The 13,678-nt window shown below is 36.5% G+C and overlaps 1 protein-coding gene across 2 annotated transcripts in view; it reads left to right on the plus strand.

The window, feature by feature from the left end:
* Positions 1–13,678, plus strand: part of ADAMTS6 (ADAM metallopeptidase with thrombospondin type 1 motif 6) — a 143,473-nt gene that overhangs the window by 112,591 nt on the left and 17,204 nt on the right. For both annotated transcript variants that reach the window (XM_035902263.1, XM_009646879.2), the window contains exons 18-19: positions 3,731–3,894; positions 4,724–4,862. In XM_035902263.1, coding sequence (XP_035758156.1) covers positions 3,731–3,894; positions 4,724–4,862 — 303 coding nt within the window. The remainder of the gene's footprint in view (positions 1–3,730; positions 3,895–4,723; positions 4,863–13,678) is intronic.

Below are 13,678 nucleotides of genomic sequence, written 5' to 3' on the forward strand. Positions count from 1 at the left end.
AGAGAACAGAACACTGCAGCAAGACCTGATTGCGGCCTTTCGGTACTTAAAGGGGGCCTATAGGAAAGATGGGGACAATCTTTTTAGTAGGGCCTGCTGTGATAGGACAAGGGGTAATGATTTTAAACTGAAGCAGGGTACATTTAGACTGGATCTAAGGAAGAAATTCTTTACAATGAGGGTTGTGAAATACTGGAACGGGTTGCCCAGAGAGGGGGTGGAGGCCCCATCCCTGGAAACATTCAAGGCCAGGTTGGATGGGGCTCTGAGCACCCTTATCTAGTTAGCAATGTCCCTGCTCACTGCAGGGGGGTTGGACTAGGTAACCTCTAGGGGTCCCTTCCAACCCAGAACATTCTATGATTCTATATGATTCTGTGATAAAATGTATCCTATCATGGCTGTTTTCTGCTAAGAAGTATTCCACAGGCAGCTGAAAACCAGAACAAAAAAGATAACTTTTAGCTAGAACAATTAACTTGTTACTCCTCTATTTTGTAAGCAGAGGAAAGTGATCTGGAAAAGCATTTAGATTGGCACCATCTGTATAAAATGTATGAAAAATGTGAATTTTTTGGCTTAAATAAAAAATACAGCCAACTTCATTGGTATTTAATCTGGTAACAGGTCTAAAAATGTAAAATGATACATAAACACTTTTTTTAATATGCTTGTCACAATTTCAAGGGGTTTCCTGAGTTTTGGGCTCTCTCCTCACTACCTTGCTTCATGCCACAGGAGCCATGACTACACAAATGGGGGATTCCTCTCCTTCACTAGTTTCTTCTGTTTCCAACTTTCAGAGGTGCCATTATATCCTAATGAAAGATAATCTTACTAGGTCACAGAGGCCATTTAATTTTGTGATGGGATGTTTTGCTCTGTGAGTGTGAACCACATCACTATTTTAGGATCACCAGTTTCTGGAGAAAGGAAGGCTTTGAATTTGACTTCTCCCTTAAAAAAACTATACAAGCACAATGGCAGTTAAAAATGAGTTTATTATGTTGTTTTATGGATATTTCTTTAGTGGCAGTGTCAACTTTGCAGGTCCTTCCCCATCTTTATGGAGTTCCCGCTGTTGTTCCAGAACAGCTGTTTGTGTAGCCACACCATGAACCAGATTAGAGAACTGATTCAGCTTAAAGTAACCTTTTACACATAGTGCTATATTTTTTTTTATGTGCACTGCTGTCAAATATGCGACCACAGTCTAAGAAATCAATTTCTCTGGGAGTATACAAAAAACTTCAGTTAGAAGGCTTTCAAACTAAACAACCCATGGTTCTTTAAACTAAGATCCGGTTCTTTTGCAAGCCATGGCCTTAAATGTAGGCTGCAGTTAGACATTTGGCAATTCACTTAGCTCAATCAGCACCTGTCCTCCCTCCCCCTGTCTCTGGCAGGTCATTTCAGCACCAATATCGCTCCTAGTGTTGTGACAGCAAAAGCATGCTTCTGCATCTGCATAAATAATGCAGTATTTTAAACTGATCTGTCCAACAAATAACCAGCAACAACAAAATTGCCTGTTTTCAGAGCTGCTGAAAAGATGTGAGTTTAGTAATGCTGTTACCTTCCCTTAAATGGCTTGATCCAGGGTGACATCTTCCCTTATGCAACAGGGTGTCACGTGCTAATTTTCTGTGGGCTTCCTGCATTCCCAAGTTCTCATAAGTCATTTGATTAGAACATTAACCTTTTCCTTCTGTCTCATATGCTAATAGCATTATGCCACTGCATCATCATTGTCATATAATTATATTATTGGAATGCTATTCACAACTGTGTGGCCTTCACCTGTGTGTAAAAACTGACATTAGGTAAATCTATTTATAGACTGCAAATGCATTTTTCTTTGGCAGTCAGACAGGTAAAAAATGAACTGTTTTGCTTCTGGATGTACATTAGTTTAAGTGTATATAGCGTACATACAATTTCAGAATTATTATGTAAACATGTATGAGAATGTTTGTTCCCCTGTGCTCATATATGTCTTGTTTGTTGTTGTTTGTATGTCTCAAGTAATATAAATAAAGAATTAATTTCATTGTTTACTCTTAGTAGATACTAGACATACTGCTAAGAAAATGTTTGGGATTGAGTGGCACAGTAAGAGAGAGTTTACTATGTGTTGGTAACTTTGGGACACCCTGTGACCATCTTTGAATTAAGCTAGATTTTGTAAAAGCAAGATGGATAGAAGTTTTGGCTATGTGGAAATAGGACCACTAATAAAACAAAATACTGATATTCAGCTGTAAAATAGTTATTTCATATACCTGTGTAAAATAGATAAATAGCGAAGTACTGTTCCTTTCTTTTAGTACAGTACGGCTTGCAATTTGTCTTGTTCTCCTGTGCTCACTTTTTTTACCATCTCCTCCTTTCACTACAAAACCTATATAGACAATAAGGGATGTGAATTACTTTGAGAATTCCAGATAACTGTATGTGTCAGAGCTATTTTTTTTGCTCAAAGCACATGAGTATTTCCAAAGTAAATCCAGGGAGGTCAATGGAATAAGATTTAAGCTATGGAAAGGCATTCCTTTTCAGACCTTATGGTGCTGATGGAAATGGTTACTAATCCCTGCTGAGTATGGCTGTCACCAACAGAACATTACCGCGTCTCCAACAATCTCCTGTTTATATGACTGCTCTATGATCTGTTTTAGAAAATTTGGGCATCATTGAGACATTTTCCCTGTTTAAGGTAGACCATCTGTGCACACAGATGTAGTTGAGAATAAAACTTGATCATAAGTTGTCTTATTCCTTGTCATTGTTTGTTCCCTATCCAGTAAAGTCAGTTATTTGTCTCAACAAAAAATGACATGGCTGATCATGTACTTCCAACCATCATTTTGCCTTTAAGAATGTGTTTTATTTAAAGTAAATATGAATGTTGAGTAACTTGGTAATCTTCACCTTAGGTCAAGAAGTCAATATCTAATTAACAGAATATTCACCTTAAGATACAAAGTCAGTTTCATATTTAGAAACTCAGTCTAATATTATTGATAAAATTTCAAATGTAAATCCCTGAATTATACATGCTTGTCCAGCCTAATTGGTTAGCTAAGAAATTTATGTTTTATCTAAAATACTTTTATGGTTTAAGGCTGTAAACTAGGAATAATAAAATATCAGATTAATTAGGTAGTATCTGGGTTTGTAGTAGAAATATCTTGGATTTATGCTTTAAGAAGGAAAAAAAACCAACAGTGGGCAAAAGGCAACAAAGTGAGATCTGATTGGCACCATATGTCAGACTCAATGTTCCTTCTTTTTTTTCCTCTGCACATTATCTGAGATACCTATTCCATGCCCCAACTTCTTAATTTAAAGATTAGATTGGTAATTGGTTATACATTTGAGACCTACATATGTCTTATGTAGAACAGTATACATTGCACATGGGCTTGGTTTTAAAGTTAAAGATACATTGCAAGTTGCATAAGGCATTCTAGTTTGTTCCGTACAGCATCTGCATGTTGAAATCTGAAAAGGATATCTGCACATTGAAGATTATTGCAAAGGCAGTATTGTCCAACTCTGTGATGGGTATTTTGACCAGGGCTAGAGAAAAGGCTTTACATTGCTTGAAAAAATAGTGATACTGAGTTGAAGTTCACGTATTTCTAACAGATTAGTAGATTAATTTGCAATGGCTTCTCCATTATAAATGCTGCTTCCAATTTTTAGGTGGCTTGTATTTTTTTTTAAGCTTTAAAATCAGAAGAGGATGACTACTATATTAATGGTGCCTGGACTATTGACTGGCCAAGAAAGTTTGATGTTGCTGGAACAGCTTTTCATTACAAGAGGCCAACAGATGAACCAGAGTCTTTGGAAGCACTAGGCCCTACTTCAGAAAATCTCATAGTCATGGTAAAGCTATAATTAATATATTTCTGAAATTTGAAATGTGTATTTGTGTTCTGAGAAAAGACAAGACCATGAATGAAATCTAACATGATAATATATTCTTAGCAACAGAAAGGAAAAGCTTGATAGAGAATCAAAGTCTAGGGTTGGACTGGTAGTGTTGGACAACAGTGAGTGTGGACAAAAACTCATGATGATTGTTGCACTTCCATCTATGTCACCTGCAGTGATATGGCTACAGTGAGAATTTTGATATTCTTTTAAAGGAACCACAGGTGTGATTCCACCAAGCTAATGCTATTGGCCATTGCATTAGGGGAAAACGATGACCTCAGCAACAGTCTATTGCCGTTTCTTTTTTTGCGATTATTATAGTCACTAGAAGTACAAACAAGAGCAGAGCTAAGTTCATAACTGCTATGTAGGTAGCTTCTCACAAGATTTCAGTGAGGACTGTTGCATGTTTGCACAGTAATGTCCTTACCCAGCTTTGACCTTACATAATTATTCAGCTGTCAAGTTAATTTCCATTAAGTTGTTAATTTTATGAAAACTGGCTTTTTAGGACAATTACTTTAAGAATAAAGAAATTACAAAGTTGTGTTAAGGGGCAGGAAAAAAGACAAAGCTCACCTTAAACAATAATATTTTTCTTTTGCATATGTTTTAAAAGTTAGTCCTGATTCTTTTGGAAATACCTAAAGAACTACTATGGCTTCCTTGATTTTTTTTTTTCCTTCCATAGGACATAACACATGCCTAGATTAAATGTCACTGTAGTTGCCCACTGCTTGCCTGTTTTAATGGTATAACCAGTTGTTTTCAACTACAGATTCTGCTGCAGGAACAAAATTTGGGTATAAGATATAAATTCAATGTTCCCATCTCTCGCACTGGCAGTGGAGACAATGAAGTTGGCTTTTCATGGAATCATCTGCCTTGGTCAGAATGTTCTGCAACTTGTGCTGGAGGTAAGACACCAGGCAGTCAAGCTACGGGTAAACTGAATTGCAAGATACACTTTACTACATAATTATCTAGGTAACTAATTGAAAACGTTTCTTTCAGACATGCTTCAAACCTTAATTTAATGAAAGAACATTTGTTTTATCACAATGGATTTTGTTGTTTTCAAGTACATTTAATATGTTCAGATGTTTTTGTTAAATACAATATATCATGGCACAGTGTCTCTCTCAGAGCTGATGCTTCTTCTGAGATTCTCTTGAAGTTGGTATATTCGCTTTTCACAGGAGCTTTTTTGATAAAGGACATCAGAAGTTTTAATTAAGGAGATTAAAAACCAGAAGGCAAATAAGGCAACTGTAAATAAAGAGATGTGTCTTCCTGTGTTTGTAGGTATGCTTCACATGATCCTAGTCAGCCCTCCTATCCTCCAGCCACCAAAGTTTAGGATGCGTACTGGCAGCTCCTCTGTAGCAGATGATAACAACTGGACTATACTTCCCAGCCCATAGCAGTATCTAAGAATTGTTGCCTTTTGGCAGCAGTGGGGGATTTGTAGGTTGTCCCATGTGATTCATCATGGGTGCCTTTTGCCCACAATTTACTATATTCCTAATCCTCCCTCTAGTGGCCATCAATGCAATTCTTTACCTCTGGCTGGGAGAGCAGGACAGTTGGCTTCCTTCAAAGCCAACACCATTGCTGCTGCAAGGACTGGTGAGTAGAAGTGCTGTGTGAACAGTATCTTTCTTCTCTCTGGAGACTGAATGCATCATCTTCCCGACATACCTCAGTTTCAGAAGATACTGAAGAGCACTTTAAATCCACCTCAGAATTTCAGTTTTCCACTGCACTGTGCCCTACCCGTAGCAAGAGGAAGACACCATATTTTTTTAGAGAACGTTTGGAACAAACATCATCTTTTTTTTCTGGCTACTGGAGGGATTCATATTAAGAACCATCCCGACTCATCTTTCTGCTGGAACCTGATGTGGCTGTTACTAGATGTTTGTAAATACAGCTGTTTGCTTAGCTGTGTGCAATACACAAAGAACAGCACAAATTCTCTTCTGTGCCACTAAATAGAGAAAGTCCTGAAACAAAACAGAGGAAGGTGCCAACTTTCTCCAGTATTTTTACTGTTCGTTTGTTGGATTCCTGGGTGACAAATTGCTTTTTTAACTGCTATTTTAGTAATGGTGAGTCTGGTAGGAAAAGGAACATTTTAAAGAAGTATAAGAGGGGAAGTGCCTAGGTCAGCTCCAAGTATCAACCTTAGAAGTCCTGCCAAATCCTATTTTTATGATGGCAATGAGTTAATGATGGCTTTTGAAGTCATGGGAAAACCACCGTTGATTTAGGCAGAGACAAGATTTTAGCTATGGATCTTCTGTCATGTAGGTCAGTGTCATTTCACAGATTTGACAGTATACAATGGAAAAAAATAATTGGCTCTAAAGGAGTAGGCACTTGTCTAGATTAAAATATTTTGACTCGGTTAATTAACTTTTAAGGGAAGATTTGTGAATCCCTGAAAACTGCATACACTTATTAATTTGAAGCTTGAAGGCTCTCTTTGGTAGCTTATGGTGGCTAAACCAGGCACTTTTCTCTCTTTCAGCTTGGTATGAGAATATACTATGGTCACTTATTTTCACTGAACTCTGTGTTCAGGGAATAAATATTTCATTGTAGCTATAATTCATCTTTAAAACTGTATCTGCTTTCTCCATATGAGTACCTGCTATTCTTCTCAGTTTATGAAACACCTTTCGCCATATGCCAAAAGAAGACACAATTCTAAAAAGGAGCTGAGTCAGGGAGAAAGAAAATGGAGACAAAGGTTGTAGAGACAGAGACCATAACTGGAAAATGTGACTAGTATAAATACAAAGTGTTGAGAAAACTAAGAATTGAAACCACTGCATGGCTTTGTTTATTTCTATAGGATTCATTGTGAAGTCCGTTATTGAAGTTCTATTTACTTGAACTCTGTCTTTAGAAGGGACATTTTGCTCTACATCAAAGAATAACAAAACATTAAACAGTTAAAAGATTTCTTACTGAAAGTAAAAAAAAAAAAAGAGGACAATAAGCATGTGTGAGGAGTATTAGTATGGAAATTATTTTTTATATACAAGGTTAAAAAAATTATACAGTGACTTTGGTACAGACTGTGAACAAGTTAAAGGCATCACCATTTTCCTGCCTCTTGTTGTAGTTGGTGTAGCTCACTTGTAGTGCATCTGATCTGATCTGCATGACTGATCAGGGTTTGATCATATCATATTTCACCCTGATGTAGGAAAGCTGTAGATATAGAGATAGAGGCAGATATATTTTTGTGTCAAAGCTGTAGGCAAATCTAAATTCTAATAATCATATTTAACTTCTGTCCATCTCTGAACATGTCTGTATTTTAATGTTATATCTTTTTGTCTAGGTGTATGTAACACTTAAAAGGCTGACTTAAAATAACATCAAATTTACAAGTCTTTGGAAGCCAGGAAGTTGACAGAATTAAGGTTGACCATAAAATCTTCAATAGTTTTCTGTTATTATGACTGTTATGTGAAACAGGTATCAGTTGAGCAGGGACCATTCTGTGAGGCTGTGTCACGGGCTAGCTCATGTCCACTCCACACTACTTAAGTCTAGTTCTCTCTAAATCATACTGACTGTAGCTGCATTACATAGCATTTGACCAAGACTGTGACTCTTTAAACAAAGTTATTACTTGATGTATGTTGTTTAATTCAAAGAATCTAGAAAATAAAAAGTGAGAACTACATTACAGCCCACCGAAGTAATATTTCTGTATTGTGAACTTGAGGATATGTATTGAATGTCATGAAGTAGAGCACGAAGGCTAGAGCATTTTGGCAGTGTGAAGTTTAAAAAGTTTTGGAATATTGTATATTGTAGAAGTGTCCAATCTTTGTGCAGTTTCTTCTTCGCAGTATTTTGAGAGCAATCCACTGCATTCAGCTGTTCCTAGAGCTGCTTGTAGGCCTTTTTTGGAGGAAGGATAACTAGAGCAGTCAGGAGCCAAGGAGCAAGCTAAGAGCAAGCTAGGAGCAGCCAATTATCTTTAATTAGATGCTAATGTGCTGTCTTTTCCACTGGACTTCTATATTATGTTCATCTCTGCTGTGCTGATGAGTCACATCTGAACAGTAGAAGTGCTTTAACTTTTCAAGCAGGACCCCTGTTTGAGGAAGAGCATGGTAAATGGAATGGTAGGAAGGAGAAGGAGGCTTTCCTACTTACAACAGCTCAGTGTGTTGCCAGAGCTCTGGATTCCATTCCTGCCTCCCTTGTGTGGTTCTTGTGTGATACTGAGCAACTCAAAGCATACATTACAATCTTACTTGCTGATTATCAGTCATCATTATATGGGTACCTCTCTGGAATGTCTGACCTCTGAAGCATGCAATGAATTTTGTCATTGTGTGAAGTGTGTGTAAAGCAAAGTATTCTGAAAACTCAGCCGGACACCTGAAATCAATGGACTCTTTCCACAGTAGATACTATACCTCCTTTCCCCCTGTATTCTTCATCAAGTGATCTAGAAGATAAATAAGTTTGTGAAACAAACAGTTACATGTTTTGATTGCCTCTAAAAAGCAGCAGAAGAAAATCTCTTTCATGAGAGATTCTAAACTCTGTATTTAGGTAGTGTCATTCACGTTAAAGGAGAAAATAAAATACTCCATAGTTCCTGTGCCAGTGAACATCGTGTTCTGTATAGTGAACCAAGCAGAAATAAGTCTCTGAAGTCTGACGTTTATTTTAGTATTTTCTTAAGTTTTTCTAAAAATAGGTTCTTCAGGTTTACCAGGTAGTTAAAAAGGCTTGCCTGGTAACAGACAACTCTTACTTTCCTGGATTCATGTATTCATGTGTAGGATGAGAATACAATTTCATTAATTTTTAATATCATTAGTATCTGTTCTTAGGTTTAGAAATCCAGAATTGCATCTTTTCTTTTTTTTTTTTTTTGTAAACTAGAACCAGTATTTTCTCTGTTGAAAAACTTGTCTTTAAAATATAAAAGTATAGTATTTGAGCTAGTTCTTCCTCTCTGGGAACATTATGTAAAGCTGAGCTACATGTATTGTCCATATTAATTCCCCTTTTTCCTGAAAGTTCACTGATAACTGTTCTACTCTTGAGTCAAGAGTTCTCAGAAGGAAAGTTTGTTACTATCTCGTATAGATATTTATAGCTGGTAGCAGATTTGTACAAGACTACAAGAAAACAGTACCAGAGAATATCAGAATGTACAGTGCAAGTTTATCTATACAGAGAAGAGTGGGAGAGAACACAGGGGATTCAGAAGGGACGGATGCATGGATGAAGAGTTCACTGAAATCCAGAAAAAATGATGACAACAACAGAAGATTTTCTTCTAGGGACCCGATTACTTTATAGTTTAATGAAAAAGTCTGAGAAGGAGAAAACCAGAATACGTAGAAATAGGAAATAACAAAAAATGAGAACTAGAAAGAAAAGGAAGTGCTAAAATAGGAAAGGGTGATACAGATCACAGAATTGTAGTTTATTTACTCTAATGCCTGCCTTTCGTTATATGTGATCTTTTTAGCTTTTTGGAGGCAAGTATACAACTTTGTTCAGATCCATTATTATTCTTAATAAGGAAGTGAACTACTGGTAGTGTTTAAAAAATTCCAGCAAAGCAAAAAAGATATCCTTCAATATGTTTTTACTTTTGTATGCATTTAAACTCCAAAAAGTGCATGCCCCCCTTTTTTTAATGTCTTCCATTCTTAGTAAATTCTAACAGTAAATGGCAACAAATGAAAGCATTTATTATCTGGAATTTATCAGGTATCCTAAAGATTAGTTTTGATTTCATTCATTCTATTAGAGTTCATCTCCAGGTGAGTTAAATGTCTTAGATACTCATTTTTTTAATGAAATAGTTAGTGTACTATTGTAAGTAAATTGATTGCTGTCCAGTTTTCTTTGCCGCTCATCACTCTTAGTAGAGTGGTGCCTACTATGTTTTTCTTTCATGCCCTCAGATGAATTATGAAAATATCTCTAGACAAATAAAACATATTTTTCCTCATCAAGAAAAATGTAAGTTTGGCTCTGTGGTGAACATCTTGTGATCTGATGAGTGAGCTCAGAAAGTATGTCTGGGTTAACCAGCATACACTAGTTTTAGTGATGCAGGATTCACTATGTATTGGTACTGGCATCTTTATAATTAACTGTTGCAATCGCAAACCACAATTTTTGGGATTGCTTTTAAAAATGGGTATAGCATTTACATGCCTGAAATTTTAATTTAAGAATGTGCTTCATGTAATTTAAAATTTGGCTGCTGAAAGTCATGCAGACTATTTGTAAATTGAAATCTGCAAAACATCTCGGTTCTCTGGAGATTATGGTCACTAAACCACTGGAGTTTTGTTTTCTATTAGAATTGCATTGACCAGTCATGAGGACATTCTATGTCTGTTATTATAAACTATAAATCTGTAGATTTGAAAGCATAGTGTTTTGTCTAACTGCTTGTAATTATTCCCCCAAGAGTTTAAATTAACTTGTTTAGCTGTCCTTTTTAGATTATTTTAGGAGAGACCATATACTCAGGGAGGAATTGATAATTAAAAAATATTTTTCACAGCCCACAGGGCTTAACCAAGTTGTAGCTGTTGTCTGGGTAAAAACCTCACTTCTAGCCTTTTCCGTTTCTTTTTCTTGTCTTAAATTTAGAATCTGAATTTTGTTTCTGAGATTTTATTTTAAATAACACTGTAATTAGACAGCAATGATGTAAAGTTTACATACTGTGTGGCAAGATGCTGCAGAACATTTTAAAACTGGATTAATATATCTCCTGGCATGGATTCTTCACTGTGTGAGTGAATAGTGGTGAGTACTGTCTTACGGGCGATATGCTACCTGAGCAATGTTCAATAAATAATGTCTGACTTAAATTTTTTCAAAAACTGAGCACAATGATACTTTGTGGTCATAGTACTTTGGAGTACTTTCTTACTACATAGCTCCTCAGCAATGAATTTACTGAGGCTGCCAATTTTTAGCCAAAGCCTAGAAGGAAATGTGTTTGATGCCAGTAGGAAATTCAGCGAAAACATAACATTAATATCTATGCTATCCCGTAAATGTGTTTGTGAGAATGGTGTGCGTTGTTAAAATGCTTAATTCTAAAGCATGTATAAATTACTATTTTTAAGCAATTATATTTGAGGGGAATACCATTATGAAGGCAACATTCAGCCTATTTTATCAGCCACCAAGAGAATTAAGTGAGCTTGTGATAGGAAGAATAAATGATTATTCATCAGTCAGAGCTGAACATAAATTCTATGTCAACTAGCAGAGCTGTGTTACTAGCATTGCTGTTTGGCTAGACCTTCTAAATACTAGAGCTTGTCATGGTGAAGTTTGAGTAGAAAATTGCAAAATAAATACTCAGGTTGTCAGATCTGATTTTAATTTTCTTCTTTTGGTAGTGTTTTCATAGATTATAGAATTTTAAGTGAATGACCTAGTCACAGCTTCTCAAATATTTAGGTCCTCCACTTATTTGTCAAGAACCAAAGGAGAGCCTAATCTGGTAAACATTTTTCTCTCTCTTTCATATTGCAATTGCAATTGATGTGTCTTTTCTCTACTGAAGTAGTAGAGAACTGAAGAAAATAATCTCTTACTCTGTGTGTGTATATATATAAATATATAACAATGCTGAACTACTAACTGATTTGAAATTTTGAAGAAAAGTATAAAGATCTAGAACTAAGTGACAGATGGGGCAAAGTGTAACATGATAGGTCATGCTTGACTAGCCAGGTATATTTTAATATATAACTGATTTTCTAGACCAGGGAAATATAGTAGATTCGTTGATCTAGGATTTCTTAAGGCTTTTGTTGTCACCTACACCTAAAAAAGAATCAGAAAAAATTTGCAGACCAGGGGCGTGCTTAACATGTAAATTACAGGGCCAGAAGGCAGTGAGCCTAGTGGGCTTCTTAAAAATCTTGAACATGACTCATGAGACTTCAGCTTTTCTTATTCCGACAGCAGCATAAGAATTAGAAAGCTCCGATGAAATTTTCTGACAGTGCAGCACTAGGAGACATAATGGGGAAGACTGGGATATGTTGTAGTCATGATAAAGGCAGATTTGATTTTAGAATGTGTTTATTTAAAAGTATTAGTGACACTGGATAAGGGATTAGTAAAATCCCTCTGGAGTGCTAGGTGCAGTTTGTATTGTGGCTGTAATAAACTCAGGTGTGAGCAGAAGCGCAGAAGGTTGTGAGGTTGACCAAAGGAATGGAGTATCTAAAAACACTGAGGCTGCAAGAGGTGACTTGGTTAACACAATAAAGTTACTTAAACTGAAAGACAGTTTTGACTTTAAAAAAATAAATTAGCAATTAATGCACCTGGAATGGAAATTGGAATGCTTATAGTAGTCACAGGAGTGAAATTCAGAGAAGAAAAATGTACCTGGGCTTAAAGTGGAGCTCGAGCAGTTAATGAAAGGGGTTACATAGAGTGGTTCCCAGCCATAGAAGGGTGTTGTTTCTAGTTTTATGCTCCAAGTTCCTGTGTCCAAGGGTATTTAATTGCCCTTATAGTGCAAGATCTCACTGAATTTCAGCTTTGTATCATTTCATGTAATTGAAACATTAGGTGCTGAGAGTGCTATAAATGGAACACCTTTATGTGAAGCTCTAAAATCTTTGATACCTGATGGATTAATATCCGAACGAGAATATCTGTGTGTTAACGCAATGAACCAACAGTTGTGGAGGCGTGTACTTCAGGCCCGTGAGGGTCCCCCATACTAATGATTTGGGCTGTTTCTCAATTCCAAACGGACCTAACTACCTAGCAATATTATTTTCTTCCAACATGTAAAGCACATAAATTGAAAATTAGCAAAAAAAAAAACCCAGGAGGTTGAATACTGTTCAGAAATGTTATTTTCTTTTTAGCTTGTTCATGTGTATTTGTGTATGTAGAATACACTTGGAAAACTGTCGAGAAGCCTTCTGCACTGTTTAGTGGCACCTGCATTTGTCTGATAGGGCATCCAGATACATGTAGAAGGAAGAGCAAATGAAAGAAGAATGATTGGTTTATGTAGCTCACCTGTAAGACATATGGCTCATATTAATCAGTATCTTTTTCATAAAGCTTACTTTAAAATGATTGTGATGTTTATGGATAACCTTAGACGTCAGGCATGTGTGAAATGATTTACAACCTGATTTAAAGTGCCTAGTTTGTGAAGGTTATGTGTAGCTGTACTCAAAAAGTAGATATCCCATCAGCAGAGCTCCAGGCTCTGGATTTAGGTACTGCAGTAGAGTGAAGACTCCAGCATTAGGCATCTTTGGTCTCAGCATGGTTAATGATTTTGAGGTGAGGTGAGGAGGCAGGTGATTTTGAGGGTTGATACAAAGTTCTCGCCTGCTAAACAGGCATCCTCTAAGAAACGGTATGTTGAGTGATGAATCTAACTCCTCTCTTGCTTGTCAGGAACATAAACATTGGAGTTGAGGGCACATGGAACATTTTCGTGTGCTTAGGATCCAGACTGCTGGGTTTTCCTGAGAGTATGTGAATTAACAAAGCTCTATTTTTACATGAGGAATAATACCCTTATTTTGCAGGATGCCATGACACTTACCTATTAAGTAGCAATTCCTTATTGCTGAGTAAAGAGATTTCAGCTGGGAGTACATCTCCAGGAGAATACTCTTAACTGTGTGCCATAGAAAGTTGAGGAGTTTAAGAGGGTAGGGAA

Source organism: Egretta garzetta, unplaced genomic scaffold, assembly GCF_000687185.1.
Source record: "Egretta garzetta isolate BGI_Z169 unplaced genomic scaffold, ASM68718v1 scaffold439, whole genome shotgun sequence".
Lineage (NCBI taxonomy): Eukaryota > Metazoa > Chordata > Aves > Pelecaniformes > Ardeidae > Egretta > Egretta garzetta.